The sequence below is a fragment of the Carcharodon carcharias genome, chromosome 15, assembly GCF_017639515.1.
Source record: "Carcharodon carcharias isolate sCarCar2 chromosome 15, sCarCar2.pri, whole genome shotgun sequence".
In the NCBI taxonomy this organism is placed as follows: domain Eukaryota; kingdom Metazoa; phylum Chordata; class Chondrichthyes; order Lamniformes; family Lamnidae; genus Carcharodon; species Carcharodon carcharias.
In genome coordinates, this window is record NC_054481.1 from 2,059,835 (window position 1) to 2,081,808 (window position 21,974).

At 54.6% G+C, this 21,974-nt stretch overlaps 1 protein-coding gene across 5 annotated transcripts in view; it reads right to left on the minus strand.

Moving 5' to 3' along the window:
• The window catches only part of vps35l (VPS35 endosomal protein sorting factor like), a 172,689-nt gene extending 152,080 nt beyond the window's left edge, over window positions 1–20,609 (minus strand). For 4 of the 5 annotated variants that reach the window (XR_005945298.1, XM_041206353.1, XM_041206352.1 and 1 more), the window contains exon 1: window positions 20,539–20,609. Coding sequence is in view for 4 of the 5 variants with exons in the window: in XM_041206353.1 (XP_041062287.1) it covers window positions 20,539–20,555 (17 nt within the window). In the remaining variant the exon portion in view is untranslated. Of the gene's footprint in view, window positions 1–249; window positions 357–20,538 lie in introns of those variants that run through there. The other variant, XM_041206351.1, reaches the window with a different exon arrangement.
• Window positions 20,610–21,974: the final 1,365 nt, after the last annotated feature.

A 21,974-nucleotide genomic window follows, 5' to 3' on the forward strand; every position in this document is an offset into this window, starting at 1 on the left:
CCAAAAATCAAGATCCCTGCAAGAGTTCTTGTGCAAGTCTGTGACAACGGTTGGGTGGATGACGATTGAGTGAAGTTATGGTTTGATACTACGTGGCAAAAGAAAGAAATCTGAACTGCTAACTTCTAATTGGATAACATAAACTCTACCCCTTTCTTAAACCTCCATATACACACACACACATAAGACACACAAAACATGGATTTTAAGGGTGAGATAAAACAGTTCAATAGCACCAATCTGGAGTACATGGTTAGATGGGTTGATTTTGATTATGTCTTCCAAATTCCTTGCAGTCTGTTGTTGATGACACGAGGTCGTCTCCCAGCACCTTCAATCTGTGGTTCGCTGGTTGGAAAACTTGCTTTTCAATGTCTCTACTGGTGATTTTTCTCCTTTTCATCCTGACAGGTGTTTTCAGAGAAAGCAGGTTACAGAGATGTGAGGGATAGCCAGCTAACTATTATGGCGGAATTGCTGAAATCTTACAAGCAAAAGGAGAGAGGTTTCAGCTCTTTCCTCTTTGCAGTTTAGGAGCTGTTCTGCCTGCACTGTTACCACACAGAAACCTGGTCACCTGGTCAGGAACCAATTAAAATGCTGTCATCAGACAGTTCCCCCTAGTCAAGAACTCCTTTTTGGCACCATCCTGCCCCCTTATGGCACCCTGTGTTCCAGGATTGCAACATTGTAGGTATTCCCCATCCTGCACCAGTGAACATGTCTTTCAACTGCAGCCATAAGAACATAATTAGGAGCAGGAGCAGGCAATTCAGCCCCTCAAGCCTGCCCCACCATTCAATACGATCGTGGCTGATCTCATTTCGGCCTCAACTCCAATTTCCCACCCTCTCCCCATAACCTTTCAACCCTTTACTAATTAAAAATCTGTCTATCTCCTCAAATTTATTCAGCGACCTGGCATCCACTGCATTCTGAGGTAGTGAATTCCACAGATTCACGACCCTTTGAGAAAAGTAATTCCTCCTCATCTCGGATTTAAATCTACCACCCCTTAGCCTAAAACTATGGCCTCTCGTTCTAGAATGTCCCAGAAGGGGAAACATCCACTCCACGTCTACTTTGTCTATCCCCTTTAGCATCTTATATACCTCAATTAGATCTCCTCTCATCCTTCTAAACTCTAGTGAGTTTTGGCCTGAACTGCTCAATCTCTCCTCATAAGACAAGCTCCGCATCTCTGGAATCAATCTAGTGAACCTCCTCTGAACCGCCTCCAGTGCAACTACATCCTTCCTCAAGTAAGGGGACCAAAACTGTGCACAGTACTCCAGGTGCGGTCTCACCAATGCCTTGTACAGTTGCAACAACACTTCCCTATTTTTATACTCTATTCCTTTAGCAATAAATGCCAAAATTCCATTTGCCTTCCTTATTACCTGCTGTACCTGCATACTAGCTTTGAGCGATTCATGCATGAGGACACCCAGATCCCTCTGCACTGAAGCATACTGAAGTTTCTCTCCATTTAAATAATAAGCCATGGTAGTTTTTTTTTTTAAAGCCACAGTCCAAGAAAAATAAAAAAGAGATTCTTTACAATACTAAGGAAGATGATTTGTTGTACAGGGATGATTCTGAAATCAGAAGTACCACATTCGATCCAGTGGGGTCCTTAGGGTGATACTAGAGCCAAAGTGACTCAGAATGAATTCAACGAACTGTGTTGGATGCCAAAGACAATGAATTTGACGGTTTTTAAAACATGATTGTTCTTCAAACTATCCTTGGAGAATTACTTCTTTTAATAAAACGTGAGACATTGATTAAATTTGAAATATTTCTTTTTTCAAACTTCAAAATGGTGACCACCTACACCAACAATTCACATTTTATATTTGCCATACAAGACAATCATATTTTTTTGGAAGGTTTTTTTGAAGCTTCAAAGGTTAAATGATATGCCATGATCTATGGTAATTAACCACTCTGGCACTGAAAAAATTAACTATTTACAAGTTCATTCTGTTTTTTTCTATCTTTACCATATTTGACATTGAATTCACCAACTCTAATTCAGACATTATTCTCAGGCACCGCACTTTTAACTTCACAATTCTTGAATCTGATTGGTTAAGAAGATACACAATTGCTTGTCCTATTCACCCAGATGCCATATTTCTCCCACTGCAACATTATCAGCTCACACACAAAAAAACATTGAAACCTAAACACTTTAAAAGCAAAGTCTAATTAACTGCAGGCACCAGAGTCACTCCTACCACAATTTATAGCCCAATATATCAAAGTGTAGGAAACAATGCAGGCAAATAACAAGAGTCATTGAGAAATCTATTTGTGCTAGAAAGAAATGCATTAGTAAGCGTGGTTAATGTCACTGTTGGAACAGAAAGTAATAAAAACTCATCCAACTATTTTTTTTCCCACTTGCACAGCTTGGGTGTTACTGGCTGGGCCAGCATTTATTGCCCATCACTAATTGCCCTTGAGAAGGTGGTAAGCCACCTTCTTGAACCGCTGCAGTCCATGTGGTGTAGGTACACCCACAGTGCTGTTAGGGAGGGAGTTCCAGGAATTTGACCTAGTGACAGTGAAGAAACAGCGATATATTTCCAAGTCAGGATGATGGGTGTCTTGGAGGGGAACTTCCAGGTGGTGGTGTCCCCATCGATCTGCTGCCCTTTGTCCTTCTAGGTGATAGAGGTCATGGGTTTGGAAGATGCTGTCGAAGGAACGTTGGTGAATTCCTGCACTGCATCTTGTAGATGGTACACACTGCTGCTACTGTGCACTAGTGGTGGAGGGAGTGAACTTTGTGGATGTGGTGCTAATCAAGCAGACTGCTTTGCCCTGGACAGTGTCAAGCTTCTTGAGTGTTGCGAGCTGCACACATCCAGGCAAGTGGGGAGTATTCCATCACACTCCTGACTTGTGCCTTGTAGATGGTGAACAGGTTTTGGGGAGTCAGGAGGTGAGTTACTCGTCGCACGATTCCCAGCCTCTGACCTGCTCTTGTAGCCACAGTATTTACATGGCTAGTCCAGTTCAGTTTCTGGTCAATGGTAACCCCCAGGATCTGAATTGTGGGGGATTCAGCGATGGTAATGCCACTAACTGTCAAGGGGCGATGGTTAGATTCTCTCTTGCTGGAGATGGTCTTTGTCTGGCACTTGTGCAGCGTGAACATTTAATTGTCCACCACCATTCACGGCTGGATGTGGCAGGACTGTAGAGTTTAGATCTGATCCGTTGGTTATAGGATCACTTAGCTCTATCACTTGCTGCTTATGCTGTTTGGCATGCAAGTAGTCCTCTGTTGTAGCTTCACCAGGTTGAAACCTCATTCTTAGGTATGCCTGGTGCTGCTCCTGGCATGCCCTCCTGCACTCTTCATTGAACGAGGGTTAATCCCCTGGCTTGATGGTAATGGTGGAGTGTGGGGTTATGCCAGGCCATGAGGTTACATAACATAAGAAATAGGAGCAGGAGTAGGCCATTCGGCCCCTCAAGCCTGCCTTGCCATTCAATAAGATCATGGCTGACCTGCTCCAGGCCTCAACTCCTCTTTCGTGCCAGCTCCTCACAGCCCTCAACTCCCCGATATAACTCCCCTATCTACCTCCTCTTTAAATACTCTGTGATCTAGCCTCCACAACACTCTGGGGTAGAGAATTCCAGACATTCACCACCCTCAGAAGAAATTCCTTCATATCCAGTTTTAAATGAGTATCCCCTTATTCTGTAACTATGTCTCCTAGTTCGAGATTCCCCCACTAGTGGAAACATCTTCTCAACATCTACCCTGTCAAGCCCCCTCAGAATCTTGTACATTTCAATAAGGTCACTCCTTATTCTTCCAAACTCTAATGAATAAAAGCCTAACCTGTTTAGCTGTTCTTGATAATTCAACTCCTTTATCCCAGGAACCAGCCTAGTGAATCTCTTTTGAACTGCCTCCAATGCCAGTATATCCTTTCTTAAATATGGGGGCCAAAGCTGTATACAGTACTCCAGGTGCTGCCTCACCAATACCCTGTACAGTTGTAACAAGACTTCCCTATTTTTAAACTCCAACCCCTAGCAATACAGGCCAAAATTCCATTTACCTTCTTAATTATTTGCTGCACCTGTATACTAATTTTTTGTGTTTCATGCACAAGAACACCCAGATCCCTCTCTGCTGCACTTTTTTGGAGTCTCTCTCCATTTAAATAATAGTCTGCCTTTTGATTCTTCATACCAAAATCATGGTTGAGCACAATTCTGCGGCTGATGGCCCACAGCACCTCACAGATGCCCAGTCTCGAGTTATTCGGTCTGTTTAAAATCCATAAAACTTAGCATGGTGGTAGTGCCACACAACATGGAGGGTATCCCCAATGTGAAGGTGGGATTTTGTCTCCATGACTGTGGGATGGTCACTCCACCAATACCGTCATGGACAGATGCATCTGCAATAGGTAGATTTGAGGCCAAGGTCAAGTATGTTTTTCCCTCTTGTTGGTTCCCCTGCCCCCTGCCCCAGGCCCAGTCTAGCAGCCACGTCCTTTAGAATTCAGCCAGTTCAGACAGTAGTGGTGCTACCGAGCCACTCTTGGTGATGACATTGAAGTCCCCCACCCAGAGTATATTCTGTGCCCATTCCAATTGGTGTCCAGCACGGAGGAGTGGGAGGGTACGTGGTAACCAGCAGGAGGTTTCCTTGCCCATGTTTGACCTGATGCCATGAGACTTCATGTGGTTCAGAGTCAACATCGAGAACCCCCAGGGCAACTCCCTCCCGACTGTATACCACGGTGCCCCCACCTCTGCGAGGCATGTCCTGCCAGTGGGACAGGACATATCCAAGGATGGTGATGTCTAGATATGATTCTGTGAGTATGACTTATGTCGGGCTGTTGCTTGACTAGTCTGTGGGACAGCTCTCCCAGTTTTGGCCCCCAGATGTTAGTAAGGAGGACTTTGCAAGGTCGACAGGGCTGGGTTTGCCACTGTTGTTTCCGGTGCCTAGGTCGATGCCAAAGATCTGTCCGGTTTCAGTTCTTTTTGTAGACTTCTTAGCGGTTTTATATAATTGAGTGGCTTGCTTGAACATTTAACAGGGCATTTAAGAGTCAACCCATTGCTGTGGGTCTGCAGTCATATATAGGCCAAACCAGGTAAGGATGGTAGATTTCCTTCCCTAAAGGACATTAGTGAACCAGATGGGTTTTTATGACAATCGGCAATGGTTTCCTGGTCACTATTACTGAGGCTAGCTTTTTAATTCCAGGTCTATTAATTGAATTTAAATTCCGCTAGCTACCATAGTGGGATTTGAACCCATGTCCCCAGAGCATTAGTCCCCAGGAGGCAGAAGCAACCAAAATTATTACATCAATTTCATGAATAGAGTACATCAATTTCATGAATAGAGTGAAAAAAACAAAAAAACTGCGGATGCTGGAAATCCAAAACAAAAACAGAATTACCTGGAAAAACTCAGCAGGTCTGGCAGCATCGGCGGAGAAGAAATGAGTTGACGTTTCGAGTCCTCATGACCCTTCGACAGAACTTGAGTTTGAGTCCAGGAAAGAGCTGAAATATAAGCTGGTTTAAGGTGTGTGTGTGGGGGGGCGGAGAGATAGAGAGACAGAGAGGTGGAGGGGGGGGGAGGTGTGGTTGTAGGGACAAACAAGCAGTGATAGAAGCAGATCATCAAAAGATGTCAACGACAATAGTACAATAGAACACATAGGTGTTAAAGTTAAAGTTGGTGATATTATCTAAACGAATGTGCTAATTAAGAATGGATGGTAGGGCACTCAAGGTATAGCTCTAGTGGGGTTTTTTTATATATTTTTTTTATATAATGGAAATAGGTGGGAAAAGGAAAATCTTTATAATTTATTGGAAAAGAAAAGGGAAGGGGGAAACAGAAAAGGGGTGGGGATGGGGGAGGGAGCTCACGACCTAAAGTTGTTGAATTCAGTATTCAGTCCGGAAGGCTGTAAAGTGCCTAGTCGGAAGATGAGGTGTTGTTCCTCCAGTTTGCGTTGGGCTTCACTGGAACAATGCAGCAAGCCAAGGTCAGACATGTGGGCAAGAGAGCAGGGTGGAGTGTTAAAATGGCAAGCGACAGGGAGGTTTGGGTCATTCTTGCGGACAGACCGCAGGTGTTCTGCAAAGCGGTCGCCCAGTTTACGTTTGGTCTCTCCAATGTAGAGGAGACCACATTGGGAGCAATGAATGCAGTAGACTAAGTTGGGGGAAATGCAAGTGAAATGCTGCTTCACTTGAAAGGAGTGTTTGGGTCCTTGGACGGTGAGGAGAGAGGAAGTGAAGGGGCAGGTGTTGCATTTTTTGCGTGGGCATGGGGTGGTGCCATAGGAGGGGGTTGAGGAGTAGGGGGTGATGGAGGAATGGACCAGGGTGTCCCGGAGGGAGCGATCCCTACGGAATGCCGATAAGGGGGGTGAAGGGAAGATGTGTTTGGTGGTGGCATCATGCTGGAGTTGGCGGAAATGGCGGAGGATGATCCTTTGAATGCGGAGGCTGGTGGGGTGATAAGTGAGGACAAGGGGGACCCTATCATGTTTCTGGGAGGGAGGGGAAGGCGTGAGGGTGGATGCGCGGGAGATGGGCCGGACACGGTTGAGGGCCCTGTCAACGACCGTGGGTGGAAAACCTCGGTTAAGGAAGAAGGAGGACATGTCAGAGGAACTGTTTTTGAATGTAGCATCATCGGAACAGATGCGACGGAGGCGAAGGAACTGAGAGAATGGGATGGAGTCCTTACAGGAAGCGGGGTGTGAGGAGCTGTAGTCGAGATAGCTGTGGGAGTCGGTGGGTTTGTAATGGATATTGGTGGACAGTCTATCACCAGAGATTGAGACAGAGAGGTCAAGGAAGGGAAGGGAAGTGTCAGAGATGGACCTCGTGAAAATGATGGAGGGGTGGAGATTGGACGCAAAATTAATAAATTTTTCCAAGTCCCAACGAGAGCATGAAGCGGCACCGAAGAAATCATCGATGTACCGGAGAAAGAGTTGTGGAAGGGGGCCGGAGTAGGACTGCAACAAGGAATGTTCCACATACCCCATAAAGAGACAGGCATAGCTGGGGCCCATGCAGGTGTTCTATTGTACTATTGTCGTTGACATCTTTTGATGATCTGCTTCTATCACTGCTTGTTTGTCCCTACAACCACAACACCCCCCTCCACCTCTCTGTCTCTCTATCTCTCCGCCCCCCCACACACACACCTTAAACCAGCTTATATTTCAACTCTTTCTTGGACTCAAACTCAAGTTCTGTCAAAGGGTCATGAGGACTCGAAACGTCAACTCTTTTCTTCTCCGCCGATGCTGCCAGACCTGAGTTTTTCCAGGTAATTCTGTTTTTGTCATGAATAGAGTGCTTATGTGGGAAGCTATTTGAACAAAAAGTGTGTTTAAATGGAATAGGATTCAGTACATTGGCTGTATAATGGCGGTAATTTGCCTTCAACAGAAACGAGAGTTGTTGGTTCCACGCCACGTTGTGTAGCAAGCTGGACTCGGGCCAATGTCCGTCTCCAAGTTTACAGATTTCACAGTAAGTCAGTAATGAAGCAGGTTACCGCATCATCTATTACTCCACAGTTAGAAAATCATACCACAATTTGACCTACAGCAAACTCACAACCACAGCCAGGGTAAATGGAGAAGTTTGATATAATTGGCAATATTCACAAACCAGAATATCCTGGAAAATCCATTCTTTCAGCTCACTCCTGTCTAACCGAAATAATAACCTCTTATTTTGACTGTGCTCCAAGCACACTCCCTCCATGCAGTTTCTAATACACCTATTTAACCTTTTTTGTTGTTTTCCACCATTTTAAAAAGTCCCTACACTCTGCTCCTGTTACCATCACCACCCGGGATCTCAATCCCACTGCTCCTGCCTCACTTGAATAGTCTCAGCTTTTTCAAATCTTCAAACAGTGCCCCAAGTACCACCAAGTTTCTCTGCTCAATTAAACTTTGTCACGTGGTAAACTCTTCAAACTCCGTACATTCCAAACCAAAGTGCATTTGTTGAAACGCATATGGGTTTCCTGTGTTTTAGTTCCGTTCAGATTTAGACTGAGGCTGGACAAGTTCCTTCCCCTCCCCCATTCCTCTCATTCTCTAGCTTGCCACAAGTATTTATCATCAAGTTCTGATGAATGGTCATCTTGACCCTGAAACATCTCCACAGATGTTGCCAGAGCTCCATTTCTAGCACTTTTTGTTTTTAATTTCAGATTTCCAGCATCCACAGTATTTTGCTTTTTTATTACCATCCCCATTGGTCCTATAAGAATTGTTTCTTCCCACCCTTTTCTCTGCAAATACTTTATTATTTTCTTTATTTCTCTATCCCATTGTATTAGGTCTAAATTACATTCCATCTGATTCCCAAATCAAAATTTCTAAAATACCAAGGCTTTTCCTGTCAACAATACCCTAAATCATGCCACTCTGTCTTAACCCTTTCTTCCTTCTCTCACGGGATTCTTTATGACAAGATAAACATAATTAAAACCAAAGAACAAATCAACTGAACATCAGAAACATTTACAAGAAAAGGAGAGCTGATTGTAAACGATCTGAGTGCATTAAACACAGAAGCATCATACAGTATGATCAAACACCACATTGTGGAAAGCAGATCTAATACACATACGCATAGGAACATAGAAAATAGGAGCAGAAGGCCATTCGGCCCTTCACACCTGCTCCGCCATTCAATATGATCAAGGCTGATCCTCTATCTCAACACCGTAATCTTGCATTCTCCCCATACCCCTTGATGTCTTTAGAGTCCAGCAATCTATTTCCTTCTCAAATATATTCAGTGGCTTGGCCTCCACAGCCTCTGTGGTAGAGAATTCCACAGGTTCATTAGCCTCTGAGTGAAGAAGTTTCTCCTCATCTCAGTCCTGAACGGCCCACCCTGTATCCTGAGACTGTGGCCCCTTGTTCTAGACACCCCCCCCCCACCCCCCCAGCCAGAGGAAATATCATCCCTGCATCCAGTCTGTCCATCCCTGTTAGAATTTTATACGTTTCAATGAGATCTCCTCTCATTCTTCTATATTCCAATGAATAGAGGCCTACTCGGCCTAATCTCTCCTCATACGACAAACCTGCCATCCCAGGAATCAGTCTGGTGAACCTTCGCTGCACTCCCTCTATGGCAAGTGTATCCTTTCTTAGGTAAGGAGACCAAAAATGCACACAATACTCCAGGTGTGGTCTCACCAAGGCCCCGTACAGCTGCAGTAAGACATCCTTGCTCCTGTACTCAAGTCCTCTCACAATGAAGGCCAACATATCATTCGTCTTCTGAAATGCTGCACTTAGGCTAGAGTGACTTGGTTTTTCCAAAATACTTGATTCACAACGTTTATAGCACATAAAAGTTCAACACTGAGATTACATGAAATGCAAAACAGATCAGTTTCTTCCCGTATAGTAATAATCATTGTGAGGTGCTGCACTACATTTACAATCACAAGTTATATTTCATACCAAACATACAGGCCGAGAGCTTGTACTGTACAGTTTCGAGGAGGGCCTCAGACAGTGCATGTCAATCAGTCCTGGGGTAAAGAGCCTGAACTTCCCTGCTTAGCAGATCAAAGATCCTTGGCCCCTTCTCCAAGGAGCTGGCAGCCCTTTACAGGCAGGTCACTCAGCAGAGCTCATGTTGGATTCTGCTATTTCGTTTCTTCATTTCCCTTAATTTTAAATATGTTTGTGTAGGAACAGGAGTTCTTCCCCTCAAGCCTGTTCCACTATTCAACTAGAAAATGGTTCATCTGTATCTTAACTTTATCTACCCACCTTGGGTCTGTAGCGCTCCATACTCTTCCTTAACAAAAATCTAGCAATCTCAGTTTTGAAATTTTCAATGGGTTTAACCTCAACAGTTTTTTTGGGGAATAGAGTTTGAGGTCTGATTCACTAATGTCCTTTAGGGAAGGAAATCTGCCCTCCCCACCTGGTCTGGCCTACATGTGATTCCAGACCCACAGCAATGTGGTTGACTCTTAAAAACATCCTGTGAACAAGGGCAATTAGGAATAGGCAATAAATGCTGACCTAGCCAGCAATGCCCACATCCCATGAATGAATAAAAAAGATTTCGACTGCAATTTGTATGAAGGGTTTTCTGAAATCACCCTTTAACAGCCTACCTCTCATTTTAAGGTTGTCTCTTTGTTCTGGACTCCCTCACCAAGGAAAATAGTTTTTCTCTACCTAAGAACACCTCAATTAGGTCACCCCTTAATCTTCTGTACTCAAAGGAATACAAGTCTGGCCTATTCATCTGGTCTCCTAATTTAACCCTTTTAGGCCCAGTGTCACCCTGGTGAATCTACATTGTCCCTGCTCCAAAGCCAGTATTTCCTTCCCGAGGTGCAATGCCCAGAACTGAATGTAGCACTCTAAATGGAGTCTAACTAGAGGTTTAGAAAACCAAAGAAGAAAAAATTTCCACATGTTAACGATGGGTAGATGTACCATAAAGACCCAATGAGACCACACCCGGAGTACTGCATGCAGTTTTGATCATCCTTTTTCAAAAACAATATTCAATTTTAGCAGTAAGTGGAGAGAAGGACTGCACACTTAACCCCAGTACTTAAAGAGAGTGATGTACAAGGAAAAGCTGACTGTCCTAGGTTTCTCCTCTTGAAGAAAGACGTAGAGGTAACATAAAGCGTTTAAAATTATGAGGGGTTGGAAAAAATTGATTTCAAGTAAGTTTCTGTTGTGTGTACAGAATTTAAGCACAGGGATGATATTCACAAATTAAGGACAGTGAAAGACATCAGGCAACACAGGAGAAGCAGCGTCAGGGAGAAGCCTTCAATCCAGGGGATTTCTTTAATTAACAGTGCAGTGTGTCAAATTTACCACCTTTCAGATTTGTGATGGGTCTCTCACTTGCACTCCACCACCCCAAGAGACAGATTGTGCTGTACTCTTACTGTACTAGACAGCCCTCTGCATTTTCAAGGGGACTGTATCAGCTGGCTTTAAATAGCTTAGCTAGAAAAGTTAGTAGGTTGAGTCTTCATTTGTTTTTATCTTATTGAAAAATAAGGAATCTGATCAATTCTCAGTTCAAAATCCACATCCTTGTTCACCTGTATTTGTAAAATCAAAGTATAGTCCTGAACAGGAGATCATTTAGCCCACAGAAATAAACCAGGTGCTGGTCTGACATCCTGCCTCATTCTAAGAGGGTTTTGATAAGGCACAGTGGATGGTAAATGCTGAGTTGCTCAAATCCCACAGGGAAGCTTGAAACTGCTGCTAGAATGGTTTTTGCAATTTGTATAGTATGAGGAGCAGTTCTGAAATCAGGAAATGATTTCCCGACTACTTGTGATGATTTTATAGTAAAGTAAACATTTACCAAAAGAATAAAGGGAAAAAAAAATTACATTTAAACACAAGAATGGCTTCACACAGTAAACAGTACTTTAAATCAGTTCCACAAATCTTAACTTAACTACCCCCAGAGCTAACCTTTCCCTTTTCTGTTCAGCAAATATCCTTATAGATTTTAAAATCTACAGAATTCCAGTAATTTTTAACCACACAGTGCCTTTGCCTTTTCCCTTGGGGTGACCTCTGAGACAAACAGCAACTGGTTCTCAGTCTGACTTGTTCACACTGTCTTCATGGAGTTCTGACCAGCTATCCTGCTGTCTTCTGGGAGATCTGATGAGCTACACCCTCACATAGGCTTCAGTATTTCCTTAAATGCGTTCCTTCCCTTTGATCTCTCTATTGTTTCAACCAGTTTCTTCAGAAATGCTATCTTCCCAGAATTGATTAAATTATTCTTTACTTGTAAAAACAAACTTACCCTCTCTGATGCCACCACCAAACACATCTCCCCTTCAACCCCCTGGCAGCATTCCGCAGGGATTGTTCCCTCTGGGACGCCCTGGTCCACTCCTCCATCACCCCCTACATCTCAACCCCCTCCCAAGGCACCTTCCCATGCAACCGCAGAAAGTGCAACACTTGCCCCTTTACTTCCCCTCTCCTCACCGTCCAAGGGCCCAAACACTCCTTTCAAGTGAAGCAGCATTTCACTTGCACGTCCCTCAATTTAGGCTACTGCATTCGTTGTTCCCAATGCGGTTTCCTATACATTGGAGTGACCAAACGCAGACTGGGTGACCACTTTGTGGAACACCTTCGGTCTGTCCACAAGCATTACCCAGACCTCCCTGTCACTTGCCATTTTAACACTCCACCCTGCTCTCTTGCCCACATGTCCATCCTTGGCCTGCTGCAATGTTCCAGTGAAGCTCAACACAAACTAGAGGAACAGCACCTGATCTTCTGAATAGGCACTTTACAGCCTCCCGGACTTAATATTGAGCTCTCTCCTCCGTCCCCACCCCCTTTCCAATCCCCCTGTTTTCCAATAATTTATATACATTTTTCTTTTCCCACCTATTTCCATTATTTTTAAATGTATTTCCATCCATTGTTTTATCGCTACCTTTTAGCCTATTTCGATCCCTTCCCCCCACCCCAACCCCACTAGGGCTATCTGTACCTTGCTCGTCCTGCTTTCTACCCTTAATGTCACCTATTAGCACATTCCTTAGGTAATATCACCACCGTCAACACCTCTTTATCCTTTTGTCTATGACATCTTTTGGTCATCTCCACCTATCACTGGCCCTCTATCCAGCCCTACCCCCACCCCCCCAAAACCAGCTTATATGTCACTTCTCTTCTATTTTTCCTTAGTTCAGTTGGAGAGTCATATGGACTCGAAACATTAACTGCGTTCCTCACTGCAGATGCTGTCATTGTTTTTCCAGGTATTTTTATTTTGGATTTCCAGCATCGGCAGTTTTTTTGCTTTTACCCTATCTTTATCTCACTTATGTTTGGACAGGTGACCAAAAGCTTCGCTTGGTTAAGGTGCATCTTAAAAGGAGGTGGAGAGACAGAGAGCACACAAGATTTTTCTATTACAATCCTCAAGGTATACTACTGTATAGACAGTGGACAGATACAAAATGAGCTCCATATGATAGGCCCTCTTACAAGATCAATCAGCAATGCTGAATCCAAGAGAATATCTTGTATAAAATCCTGAAATTCTGACACTGTGAAGATGTCAGCAGCAAGATCCCTTCTAAAATACCACCACCAAAAATTGGCTAAACATTATTTTCCTTCTATTCAAATAGATTAAATGTATCTTTATTTCAAAAATCACACATTAATATTATTGGAGCCCTGGCTTGAAAAGTTACCAGGTTGGCTGCACAGCACTGTGCACACAGAACTGAACGTACACATAATGATGAGGTTGACTCCACTGTTACCTAAGATCTAAGATTTCTTAAATTTCATTTACGAGATGTGGGATCACTGGCTGGGCCAGCATTTATAGCCCATCCCTGATTGCCCTCGAGGTGGTGGTGGTGGTGAGCTGCCTTCTTGAGCCGCTGCAGTCCATGTGGTGTAGGTACACCCACAGTGTTGTTAGGGAGGGAGTTCCAGGATTTTGACCCAGTGACAGTGAAGGAACGGCGATATATTTCCAAGTCAGGATGGTGAGTGACTGGGAAGGGAACTTCCAGCTGGTGGTGTTCCCATCTATCTGCTGCCCTTGTCCTTCTAGGTGGCAGTGGTCGTGGGTTTGGAAGGTGCTATCTAAGGGGCCTTGGTGAAAATTAACTGTGTGTAAGGGAATGGCTGTCAAATTCTCATTTATTACGCCACGAAATTAATCCGTTACAAGATCTATTTCATAATTTTTGGAAGATACAAAGTCAGCAACAGACATTTTACTGTAGTGTTAAAAATTCAAAATGACAACACGGAAATATTAGCATTATCAATGCCTGTGAATAAAATAAGCTGCAACACTTGGACATCCCTCTGCACCGTTACAAACCTACACAAAACAAATATATTTCAAACTAACTTTAACGAAAGATGACATCGGGCAGTATTGTCGGAGAAGAAAAGAGTTGACGTTTCGAGTCCTCATGACCCTTCGACAGACTCGAAACGTCAACTCTTTTCTTCTCCGCCGATGCTGCCAGACCTGCTGAGTTTTCCCAGGTAATTCTGTTTTTGTTTTGGATTTCCAGCACCCGCGGTTTTTTTGTTTTTATATCGGGCAGTATTGTGCCTTCTCCAAAATTAGCCTGCGTAAAGTTTCATTTTAACATTGTCAACCCCAGTGAATGGGAACAAAACAAAAGGAGAGAGTTGCGCATTGAAGCCAAATAAACCAACGTTGGTGGACACGGCCCGGGGCCCGGGGACAGGGACAGGGACACAGCCCGGGGCCCGGGGACAGGGACACAGCCCGGGGCCCGGGGACAGGGACACAGCCCGGGGCCCGGGGACAGGGACACAGCCCGGGGCCCGGGGACAGGGACACAGCCCGGGGCCCGGGGACAGGGACAGGGACACAGCCCGGGGCCCGGGGACAGGGACAGGGACACAGCCCGGGGCCCGGGGACAGGGACAGGGACACAGCCCGGGGACAGGGACAGGGACACAGCCCGGGGCCCGGGGACAGGGACAGGGACACAGCCCGGGGCCCGGGGACAGGGACAGGGACACAGCCCGGGGACAGGGACACAGCCCGGGGCCCGGGGACAGGGACACAGCCCGGGGCCCGGGGACAGGGACAGGGACACAGCCCGGGGACAGGGACAGGGACACAGCCCGGGGCCCGGGGACAGGGACAGGGACACAGCCCGGGGCCCGGGGACAGGGACACAGCCCGGGGCCCGGGGACAGGGACACAGCCCGGGGCCCGGGGACAGGGACACAGCCCGGGGACGGGGACAGGGACACAGCCCGGGGACAGGGACACAGCCCGGGGCCCGGGGACAGGGACACAGCCCGGGGCCCGGGGACAGGGACACAGCCCGGGGCCCGGGGACAGGGACACAGCCCGGGGACAGGGACAGGGACACAGCCCGGGGCCCGGGGACAGGGACAGGGACACAGCCCGGGGCCCGGGGACAGGGACAGGGACACAGCCCGGGGACAGGGACAGGGACACAGCCCGGGGCCCGGGGACAGGGACACAGCCCGGGGCCCGGGGACAGGGACAGGGACACAGCCCGGGGCCCGGGGACAGGGACACAGCCCGGGGCCCGGGGACAGGGACAGGGACACAGCCCGGGGCCCGGGGACAGGGACACAGCCCGGGGCCCGGGGACAGGGACACAGCCCGGGGCCCGGGGACAGGGACAGGGACACAGCCCGGGGCCCGGGGACAGGGACACAGCCCGGGGCCGGGGGACAGGGACAGGGACACAGCCCGGGGCCCGGGGACAGGGACACAGCCCGGGGACAGGGACAGGGACACAGCCCGGGGCCCGGGGACAGGGACACAGCCCGGGGCCCGGGGACAGGGACAGGGACACAGCCCGGGGCCCGGGGACAGGGACACAGCCCGGGGCCCGGGGACAGGGACACAGCCCGGGGCCCGGGGACAGGGACACAGCCCGGGGCCCGGGGACAGGGACATGGACACAGCCCGGGGCCCGGGGACAGGGACATGGACACAGCCCGGGGCCCGGGGACGGGGACACAGCCCGGGGCCCGGGGACGGGGACACAGCCCGGGGACAGGGACAGGGACACAGCCCGGGGCCCGGGGACAGGGACACAGCCCGGGGCCCGGGCACAGGGACAGGGACACAGCCCGGGGCCCGGGGACAGGGACAGGGACACAGCCCGGGGCCCGGGGACAGGGACAGGGACACAGCCCGGGGCCCGGGGACAGGGACACAGCCCGGGGCCCGGGGACAGGGACACAGCCCGGGGCCCGGGGACAGGGACATGGACACAGCCCGGGGCCCGGGGACAGGGACATGGACACAGCCCGGGGCCCGGGGACGGGGACACAGCCCGGGGCCCGGGGACGGGGACACAGCCCGGGGACAGGGACAGGGACACAGCCCGGGGCCCGGGGACAGGGACACAGCCCGGGGCCCGGGGACAGGGACAGGGACACAGCCCGGGGCCCGGGGACAGGGACAGGGACACAGCCCGGGGCCCGGGGACAGGGACACAGCCCGGGGCCCGGGGACAGGGACAGGGACACAGCCCGGGGCCGGGGGACAGGGACAGGGACACAGCCCGGGGCCCGGGGACAGGGACACAGCCCGGGGCCGGGGGACGGGGGCACAGCCCGGGGCCGGGGGACGGGGGCAGGGACACAGCCCGGGGCCCGGGGACAGGGACACAGCCCGGGGCCCGGGGACAGGGACACAGCCCGGGGCCCGGGGACAGGGACAGGGACACAGCCCGGGGCCGGGGGACGGGGGCACAGCCCGGGGCCGGGGGACGGGGACAGGGACACAGCCCGGGGCCCGGGGACAGGGACACAGCCCGGGGCCCGGGGACAGGGACACAGCCCGGGGCCCGGGGACAGGGACATGGACACAGCCCGGGGCCCGGGGACAGGGACATGGACACAGCCCGGGGCCCGGGGACGGGGACACAGCCCGGGGCCCGGGGACGGGGACACAGCCCGGGGACAGGGACAGGGACACAGCCCGGGGCCCGGGGACAGGGACACAGCCCGGGGACCGGGGACAGGGACACAGCCCGGGGCCCGGGGACAGGGACAGGGACACAGCCCGGGGCCCGGGGACAGGGACACAGCCCGGGGCCCGGGGACAGGGACAGGGACACAGCCCGGGGCCCGGGGACAGGGACAGGGACACAGCCCGGGGCCCGGGGACAGGGACAGGGACACAGCCCGGGGCCCGGGGACAGGGACACAGCCCGGGGCCCGGGGACAGGGACACAGCCCGGGGCCCGGGGACAGGGACACAGCCCGGGGCCCGGGGACAGGGACAGGGACACAGCCCGGGGCCGGGGGACAGGGACAGGGACACAGCCCGGGGCCCGGGGACAGGGACACAGCCCGGGGCCGGGGGACGGGGGCACAGCCCGGGGCCGGGGGACGGGGGCAGGGACACAGCCCGGGGCCCGGGGACAGGGACACAGCCCGGGGCCCGGGGACAGGGACAGGGACACAGCCCGGGGACAGGGACAGGGACACAGCCCGGGGCCCGGGGACAGGGACACAGCCCGGGGCCCGGGGACAGGGACACAGCCCGGGGCCCGGGGACAGGGACACAGCCCGGGGACAGGGACAGGGACACAGCCCGGGGCCCGGGGACAGGGACAGGGACACAGCCCGGGGCCCGGGGACAGGGACAGGGACACAGCCCGGGGACAGGGACACAGCCCGGGGCCCGGGGACAGGGACACAGCCCGGGGCCCGGGGACAGGGACAGGGACACAGCCCGGGGACAGGGACAGGGACACAGCCCGGGGCCCGGGGACAGGGACAGGGACACAGCCCGGGGCCCGGGGACAGGGACACAGCCCGGGGCCCGGGGACAGGGACACAGCCCGGGGCCCGGGGACAGGGACACAGCCCGGGGACAGGGACAGGGACACAGCCCGGGGCCCGGGGACAGGGACACAGCCCGGGGCCCGGGGACAGGGACACAGCCCGGGGCCCGGGGACAGGGACACAGCCCGGGGCCCGGGGACAGGGACAGGGACACAGCCCGGGGCCCGGGGACAGGGACACAGCCCGGGGCCCGGGGACAGGGACACAGCCCGGGGCCCGGGGACAGGGACACAGCCCGGGGACAGGGACAGGGACACAGCCCGGGGCCCGGGGACAGGGACAGGGACACAGCCCGGGGACAGGGACAGGGACACAGCCCGGGGCCCGGGGACAGGGACACAGCCCGGGGCCCGGGGACAGGGACAGGGACACAGCCCGGGGCCCGGGGACAGGGACAGGGACACAGCCCGGGGCCCGGGGACAGGGACACAGCCCGGGGCCCGGGGACAGGGACAGGGACACAGCCCGGGGCCCGGGGACAGGGACACAGCCCGGGGCCCGGGGACAGGGACACAGCCCGGGGCCCGGGGACAGGGACACAGCCCGGGGCCCGGGGACAGGGACACAGCCCGGGGACAGGGACAGGGACACAGCCCGGGGCCCGGGGACAGGGACACAGCCCGGGGCCCGGGGACAGGGACAGGGACACAGCCCGGGGCCCGGGGACAGGGACAGGGACACAGCCCGGGGCCCGGGGACAGGGACACAGCCCGGGGCCCGGGGACAGGGACACAGCCCGGGGCCCGGGGACAGGGACATGGACACAGCCCGGGGCCCGGGGACAGGGACATGGACACAGCCCGGGGCCCGGGGACGGGGACACAGCCCGGGGCCCGGGGACGGGGACACAGCCCGGGGACAGGGACAGGGACACAGCCCGGGGCCCGGGGACAGGGACACAGCCCGGGGACCGGGGACAGGGACACAGCCCGGGGCCCGGGGACAGGGACAGGGACACAGCCCGGGGCCCGGGGACAGGGACACAGCCCGGGGCCGGGGGACAGGGACAGGGACACAGCCCGGGGCCCGGGGACAGGGACAGGGACACAGCCCGGGGCCCGGGGACATGGACACGGCCCGGGGACAGGGACACAGCCCGGGGCCCGGGGACATGGACACGGCCCGGGGACAGGGACACAGCCCGGGGCCCGGGGACAGGGACATGGACACAGCCCGGGGCCCGGGGACAGGGACACAGCCCGGGGCCCGGGGCCCGGGGACAGGGACACAGCCCGGGGCCCGGGGACAGGGACAGGGACACAGCCCGGGGCCCGGGGACAGGGACAGGGACACAGCCCGGGGCCCGGGGACAGGGACACAGCCCGGGGCCCGGGGACAGGGACAGGGACACAGCCCGGGGCCCGGGGACAGGGACAGGGACACAGCCCGGGGCCCGGGGACAGGGACAGGGACACAGCCCGGGGCCCGGGGACAGGGACAGGGACACAGCCCGGGGCCCGGGGACAGGGACAGGGACACAGCCCGGGGCCCGGGGACAGGGACAGGGACACAGCCCGGGGCCCGGGGACAGGGACAGGGACACAGCCCGGGGCCCGGGGACAGGGACACAGCCCGGGGCCCGGGGACAGGGACAGGGACACAGCCCGGGGCCCGGGGACAGGGACACAGCCCGGGGCCCGGGGACAGGGACACAGCCCGGGGCCCGGGGACAGGGACACAGCCCGGGGCCCGGGGACAGGGACACAGCCCGGGGCCCGGGGACAGGGACACAGCCCGGGGCCCGGGGACAGGGACAGGGACACAGCCCGGGGACAGGGACAGGGACACAGCCCGGGGCCCGGGGACAGGGACACAGCCCGGGGCCCGGGGACAGGGACACAGCCCGGGGCCCGGGGACAGGGACACAGCCCGGGGCCCGGGGACAGGGACACAGCCCGGGGCCCGGGGCCCGGGGACAGGGACAGGGACACAGCCCGGGGCCCGGGGACAGGGACAGGGACACAGCCCGGGGCCCGGGGACAGGGACAGGGACACAGCCCGGGGCCGGGGACAGGGACACAGCCCGGGGCCCGGGGACAGGGACACAGCCCGGGGCCCGGGGACATGGACACAGCCCGGGGCCCGGGGACATGGACACGGCCCGGGGACAGGGACACAGCCCGGGGCCCGGGGACATGGACACGGCCCGGGGACAGGGACACAGCCCGGGGCCCGGGGACAGGGACACAGCCCGGGGCCCGGGGACAGGGACACAGCCCGGGGCCGGGGACAGGGACAGGGACACAGCCCGGGGCCCGGGGACAGGGACACAGCCCGGGGCCCGGGGACAGGGACACAGCCCGGGGCCCGGGGACATGGACACGGCCCGGGGACAGGGACACAGCCCGGGGCCCGGGGACATGGACACGGCCCGGGGACAGGGACACAGCCCGGGGCCCGGGGACAGGGACAGGGACACAGCCCGGGGCCCGGGGACAGGGACACAGCCCGGGGCCCGGGGACAGGGACACAGCCCGGGGCCCGGGGACAGGGACACAGCCCGGGGCCCGGGGACAGGGACACAGCCCGGGGCCCGGGGCCCGGGGACAGGGACAGGGACACAGCCCGGGGCCGGGGACAGGGACAGGGACACAGCCCGGGGCCCGGGGACATGGACACGGCCCGGGGACAGGGACACAGCCCGGGGCCCGGGGACATGGACACGGCCCGGGGACAGGGACACAGCCCGGGGCCCGGGGACAGGGACAGGGACACAGCCCGGGGCCCGGGGACAGGGACACAGCCCGGGGCCCGGGGACAGGGACAGGGACACAGCCCGGGGCCCGGGGACAGGGACACAGCCCGGGGCCCGGGGCCGGGGACAGGGACACAGCCCGGGGCCCGGGGACAGGGACACAGCCCGGGGACAGGGACAGGGACACAGCCCGGGGACGGGGACAGGGACACAGCCCGGGGCCCGGGGACAGGGACAGGGACACAGCCCGGGGCCCGGGGACAGGGACACAGCCCGGGGCCCGGGGACAGGGACACAGCCCGGGGCCCGGGGACAGGGACAGGGACACAGCCCGGGGCCGGGGGCCGGGGGCCGGGGGCCAGCGGGTGATAAATAAACAGCGAAGCTGGAAAGTTTTCTTACCACAGGACGGCGGCCATCTTCCCTGTCACATGACGCCAGGCCACGCCCTTTCACACGCGGTGACGCAATCGGGGCCGCCATATTTATGAGGGGCAGTGACCGAAACCCCGCCCCTCTACGACGGGACGTACATGCGCCGGAGGACGTTTCGGTGGAAGGGTCTGCAGTAACAGGGCCCCGCCAGAGCGCGGGGCTGCGGAGCAGATATCTCCCTCCCGGTGTGGGCAGGAATTCCGCCGTGTAACAGGATGCGCCTGGCGGCGACGGATTCCTTCATGTCTCTGCATTTCTGAAATTGACTACTTTCTACGTCAGCCATAGGTCAAATTATACCAATGTCGCTCTTCAGTGGAGAGGTTGTGGGTCCAAGACTCGCTCTAGGGTTCGAGGACAAAGTCTAGGCTGACATTCCAGTGCAGTACTGAGGGAGTGCCGCACTGTCGGAGCATCAGTACTGAGGGAGTGCCGCAGTTTCGGATGGCTAGTACTAACGGAATGCTGCACTGTCGGCGGGTCAGGGCTGAGGGAGTGCAGCACTGTCCGCGGGTCAATACTGAGGGAGTGCAGCACTGTCAGAAGATCAGTACTGAGGGAGTGCTGCACTTTCGGAGGGTCAGTGCTGAGGGAGTGCAGCACTGTCGGAGGGTCAGTGCTGAGTGGGTGCAGCACTGTCAGAATGTAGGTACTGAGGGAGTGTTGGAGGGTCAGTACTGAGGGAAGTGATGCACTATCGGAGGGTCAGTACTGAGGAAGTGTTGAGGGTCAGTGGTTCTGTATTCAGGGAGTGCCACACTGTTGCAGGGTCAGTACTGAGGGAGTGCCACATTGTTAGAGGGTCAGTAATGAGGCAGAGCTGTACTGCTGGAGGGTCAGTGCTGAGGGAGTGCAGCACTGTCAGAGGGTCAGTGCTGAGGGAGTGCAGCACTGTCAGACGTTCAGTACTGAGGGAGTGCTGAAGGGTCAGTAATGAGGGAGTGCTGAAGGGTCAGTACTGAGGGAAGTGCTGAACTATCGGAGCGCCAGTACTGAGGGAATGCTTGAGGGTCAGCGGGTCAATACTCAGGGAGTGACACACTGTTGGAGGGTCAGTGCTGGGGGAGGGCTGGAAGGTGAGTACTGAGGGAGTGCTGCACTGTCAAAGCGTCAGTACTGAGAGAGCGCTGCACTGTTGGAGGGTCAGTGCTGAGGGAGTGCCGCACTGTCAGAGGGTCAGTACTGAGGGAGTGCTGGAGGGTCAAGTGCTGAGGGAATACTGCATTGTCAAAGGGTCAGTACTGAGGGAGAGCTGCACCGTCAGAGCATCAGTGCTGAGGGAGTACCGCAGTTTCGGAGGGCGAGTACTTACGGACTGCTGCACTGTCGGCGGGTCAGTACTGAGGGAGTGCGGAAAGGTCAGTACTGAGGGAAGTGCTGCACTATCGGAGCGTCAGTACTGA